General features: G+C 38.7%; 1 protein-coding gene across 1 annotated transcript; it reads right to left on the reverse strand.

Moving 5' to 3' along the window:
* Positions 1 to 294: 294 nt before the first annotated feature.
* LOC143998123 (uncharacterized) lies at positions 295 to 4,878 on the reverse strand. The gene is made up of 2 exons (XM_077493866.1): positions 4,729 to 4,878; positions 295 to 1,700 (listed from the first exon to the last, which is right to left on the reverse strand). The coding sequence occupies exon 2, from the start codon at positions 1,381 to 1,383 to the stop codon at positions 295 to 297; it is 1,089 nt and encodes a 362-aa protein (XP_077349992.1). The 5' UTR covers positions 1,384 to 1,700; positions 4,729 to 4,878.
* Between the last annotated feature and the right edge of the window lie 320 nt (positions 4,879 to 5,198).

The raw sequence follows: 5,198 nt of genomic DNA on the forward strand, positions 1-5,198 counted from the left end.
CCTGTTCTACATGTGAAATGATAGCATCTTCTTCTGCTTTAGTATCATTTCCAATGTAGTTACAACAGCCTGTTCCCATTATGGTGCATATTCCTCCCTGGCTCGCTGTAAGATAATCCAGCACCAGCCGGTGCTGCAACATCTCCTTTTTAACCATTTTTAGTTCAGTGGCAAGCATCACAAAGTTCATATCATACAATGCTGTAATATTATCGATCAAGTCAGCTAAATCAATGATGAAACTGAATGCCTTTTTGATACATCTATTTACCCATGGTATGGAGAATATTGGCTTTATCTCCCTGTCATGGGACTATATATTAGTGCCAAGGTCACTATTATAATGTTATTAGTATTTTCCTCAACATTAACTAGGGGTACCTCAATGTTAGTCTCACCCTCCTTGTTCATGTCAGGATCTTCAACCTCATCATGATTCTCTTCCTCCCCCCCAGGTTCTGACTGAGAATCTAAATCTCTTTTTAAAAGATGTATGGGGATTTTACAGATTTGGGACTCCTTAAACTCATCGTTACTCATATACCAAGTGGCAGGTATTACTCTCCCAAAATAACAAACCCCCATAGAATTTAAAGGGATCCAATTATATGCTTTCTTCCCACATATAAAGTAATAACCTGGGGGAGCTGCACAAGCCTTCTTGAAATTATACCCCTGCAAACACATTAATAATTTCATATTGTTTTTCCTAGAATGTTGTCGATGCGTGTAGTCATGTAGTTCCTGATACCGATCCGTGCTCCATGCTGTATCCTTACCATCAAACCAATATCTGATCTCAGCATTGTCCATACAGTTAGAGTTCCCAATAGGTCTGGTAGTACTTTGAAAACCTTGAGTAAGCAGCTCAGATGAATATTCTCGAGTGAAGTTTATGCAGACAGAGGGGATTGTCATTGGAGCATTAGTGAACAACAGGAGTGAAACAACTCTGTCAACCATAGTTCTGCTTACATCTTCAAAGTGAGCACTGTTCTCTATTTCAGCCAATGTGCTGGGAACACCTAATAAGGGTATAGTCTTATGTGATATAGGTGCGTGTGTGCATATCCAGCAATTAGAAATGTTCAGTTTCTTTGCTGCCTGTAGGTGCATGGACACAAAGGAGTTATGAAAGGGTTCACCCAATTTAACATGATACTCATGAGTGTCTCTTCTTGCTCTTTGATTGGGATTACGGCTTTCTTCAGGTTGCAATTTCTCACTTGTGACAGTGGCATTGAAAAGGTAGGTGTCATGTATCTTACCCTTTTCTTTATGGTATGTCCATTCGAATGCCATTACTGTGATCCACACCACCGCTCCACCACAGAGGATAACGCTCCATAACACCACATTCGGTCTAGGCCCCAGGAGATTCATTCTGGAGTCTTCTGGCTCTGGCACGAGTAATTGGCGGTGATGACCTAGAATGCAAGGGTAAAGAAGAATACCTGCTACCAGCAGACTGATCTGTATGTTCCTTCGGAGCTACAGTCTTTTTACAATGGGAACCATGAACCCAGTACTTGTAGTCTTTCAGCTTCACTGCAGTTGGAGATACAAGAATGATCTGAAACGGACCTTTCCACCTAGGAGACAAAGTGGTCCGGGGTGTATGATTCTTGATGTACACCCACTCTCCTGACTTTAGTCCATGCGTTCCGTCACTTGTGTCCACTGGTTGTCCTGCTTTGGCTCTGGAAAAAGTATCAGAAAACACATTTGCCAGTCTGTGCACATAGTCTATCATGGTATCTTGACCATTTCTCAAATTTACTGTCTCTGGGGGTGCCAAAAGGTGCAGGAAGTCTCCGAGGTGGTCTTCCAAATAGTATGTCGAAGGGTGATAGCCCGAGTTTTTCTTTAGGGGTAGTCCTAATGGTAGCTAAAGCTATAGGCAACGCTTCTACCCATGTGCTTTTCCCATTAGCAGTTATTTTTGCAAGATATCTCTTTAAAGTCTGGTTAGTGCGTTCAACCATCCCACTAGCTTGTGGCCTATATGGCGTGTGCAGCTGCTGTCTTATCCCCAGAATATTCACCACTTCTGCCATTAACTTGTTATCAAAGTGTGTACTTCTATCTGAGGAGAAAACAGCCCCTATACCAAATATTGGGATTAACTCTCTAATGAGACATTTTACTATTGTTCGGGCATTACTCCTGGCACATGCAAACTAAAAGATACTTTAGGTAGTAGGCATATCTGAGAAGTCAATCTACACAATTTGAAACGGCTCCTCAGTATGTGGAATATGCACCCAACACATCCCTCCTGTTGAGACATGGCAAAGCCCATGGCTCAAAGCAAACAAATAAATAAACAGAGTTGGAGGAGCAACCATTTTTCCCTTCATAGTCCACAGGCCATCCTCATCACAAACAGCCCCTTTGGAGCACCAGGATGGTCTGTGAGGTAAGTTTTCCTGTAAGGCAGACAAAAATGTGTAAATCAACAGGTAAATCAGTCAGAAACAACATAGGCATGGTACTGGATGGCTATTTGTAGATTGCTCTTTTGCTTCAAGTATGTTTTACTCCCATCCCTTCAGGCATTAAAACTATAGTTACTCTTATATTTTCTCTGTCTAGCAGACTGCTAGGGGAGTATGGCGATACACCACCTCTTACCTATAGAGGTTCAGTGACGTTGGCAGTAATTACATCATTACTTATCTTAACCAAGAAAATACCTGCTGATTTAAAGTAGGAAAATTGGCATCACATATATTTAACAAAGTCTTTTTTGTCTTTCTCGTTTAATTTGAAGAGCTACAACCTGCACTTCAATACTTTCCATATGCAGTGCTGTTTTCCTAGGTATGGGAACTTGTTATACATTTACTATTTTTATCGCTATCCTTATTAATCTCTTAGATTCTTTAAGATCCACTATTCATTAATTCTAGCGCTGGCTTCTTTCTTCATTCTTTAACTTCCTATAACAATCCTCCCATGAAACTGTTAACCAGACCATGTCTTTACACTTTCTTTTAATTCTTCTTAACTTCTTATTGCTGAGTCAGAAACTGTAGCAGCAGGCATCTGCCGAACTGTTCCCTCACTGACACAGAGCCTGTTGACCCCTCCCTTTCAGAAAATCATAAGCACATCTGCAATTTGCTAGCTGTCCCGTGCACACCGATAGGGAGAGATTAACCCATTTGCTAACTCATCACTTACTTCTCTCTAACATTTTATTGTTCACAAACACCCTTATTCTTTGCAAATACGTTCCATACATCCACATACTTTTCAGGCACCACACAGTCAATCAAGATCCACATATCTGTATATGTGACTTGTTGAGTCCTTTCCATCTTGGCTTTGTTAAACATTATTGCAGCTGTATTCAAATTAACAACCTCATCTGAATCTTTTTTTTTTCTTTCCACTCAATAAATGTAAAATCACAAAATTGTTATTTTAATCTAAACTAATTCCATTTTTACCAATTTCCCCATTACCCGGATTTCATTTCCAACCAAAGGTTGTCTAAACCAGTTTCAATATATCTATATTTATCAATAAAATTGTTAAACTCATATTAGAAATTAATACTCATATGATAATTTCAATATCACACACTAATATATATGCACAGATAAATGTCCTTAAAGGGGGACATATTACTTCATTTTACTCAATTTCTCTCTTTTTTTTTTTTAAATGCAGTTTCCACTATCAAAAGATATTCAATTAGTGTAAGACATGGTTAAATGTAACCTTGATTTTACCATGTTTGGAAAACAGATTCAAAAATAATTGTGATCACATTGTTTATCATTAGATTCGTTAACCCGGCACATTTTGTTATAAATGTTTTGTCTAAAAAACTGAAATTGGCATGGTGTCCTCCCAGCTTATCACCAATCTCTCATGTCAGCCACATTCTTTCAGGAGAGCACAAAGGTGGGGGTCACATCTGCGTGCATGACACAAGCGAGCGAACTAAAGATTCCAGCATTCACAAACATACTCAAATATATCTCTAAATTTGCTTACATTATTCCCATTTGTACACAACACATGCATATCATTCTCTCACTTTCTTTTGTTAACCCAAAAGTATTCATTACCGGTAAAATATTTTTTCCAAGCAAATTTCCCATTTTCTTTATGTTTTATGTTTTTCCTGTTACTCTTTTCAGAAATGACAATAGTTTAGAGCTCCGGGACTGAGAGCTCTACTTTTTACTTCTTACGGCTGTGTACCAGCAGCCCAGTACATATATTGAGATATCTCACTTTGTTCTACTCTCAGAAGGACGTCTCCTTTCTGAGTGGTAATAGGCTAGTCTCTCTCAACTCCCTATTCCAGAGAACATACAGCAGGTCATTCACCCATTTGTGGCTATCCGCTGAAGGCAAACCTATCCGCCTTAGGACCACAAACGTTTCTCAAAAAATCACACAAAAAATTCAACATTCACCACCTTCTATTCACTCATAGAAATTGTGGCACCTGCATTTTACACATCCCTTAATAACACAACTATATACATTGTCATTTCTGAGGGCAACAAAAAGAAACACAAGTACGTACATTTGCATGCATCAGCTATAATTGGTACCATTATTATTCTCAGTAATCATACATAGACAGAATGCATTGAAATCAAAAAGGAACGTGTTACCTTCTGTATTCCACAAGCCCCACCCGGCTCCTCAAAACCGCACAGAAAGACAGTACTTTATAATAATGAGAAATACAATTTTTCTCACCTGAGGCCTCTTTGTTGTCCCTCCTGTTGCGGGTTGAGAGCCGGTGGTGGGGATGCAGACAAGAAGAACGTCAGGGTCACCAAATGTTATGTACAGCCTTGAATTAAAAGACCTCTACGAAGTTGCATTCATCAATGTATATTTACTCAGAAAATCAATCTCCGTACAGAGGATCACGTCACTTCCTTTCCAAAGGGAAAGTGATGAAAGCGATGATATTACAATTTGTAACAGCGTTTTTATAAGAAAATTATAACAGTCTATGTGTGGGAAAGAGTGAAAATAGAAAATACACAATACATTCCAGGATAATCTATTTCATATTTCACATGGTCATTTTCGCCTTAACACAATAACAATTTTAAAGGTCATTCTGACTTTTTGGTAAGTTATGTTATCAACAGGTATTTTCCATAAAAACATTTGAACATCATTTCTGGGAATAATCTCATGTGAAGCAAATAACAAGT

This window comes from Lithobates pipiens, unplaced genomic scaffold (genome assembly GCF_037356315.1).
Source record: "Lithobates pipiens isolate NorthernLeopardFrog02 unplaced genomic scaffold, aLitPip1_a1.2 Scaffold_19, whole genome shotgun sequence".
Classification (NCBI taxonomy): domain Eukaryota; kingdom Metazoa; phylum Chordata; class Amphibia; order Anura; family Ranidae; genus Lithobates; species Lithobates pipiens.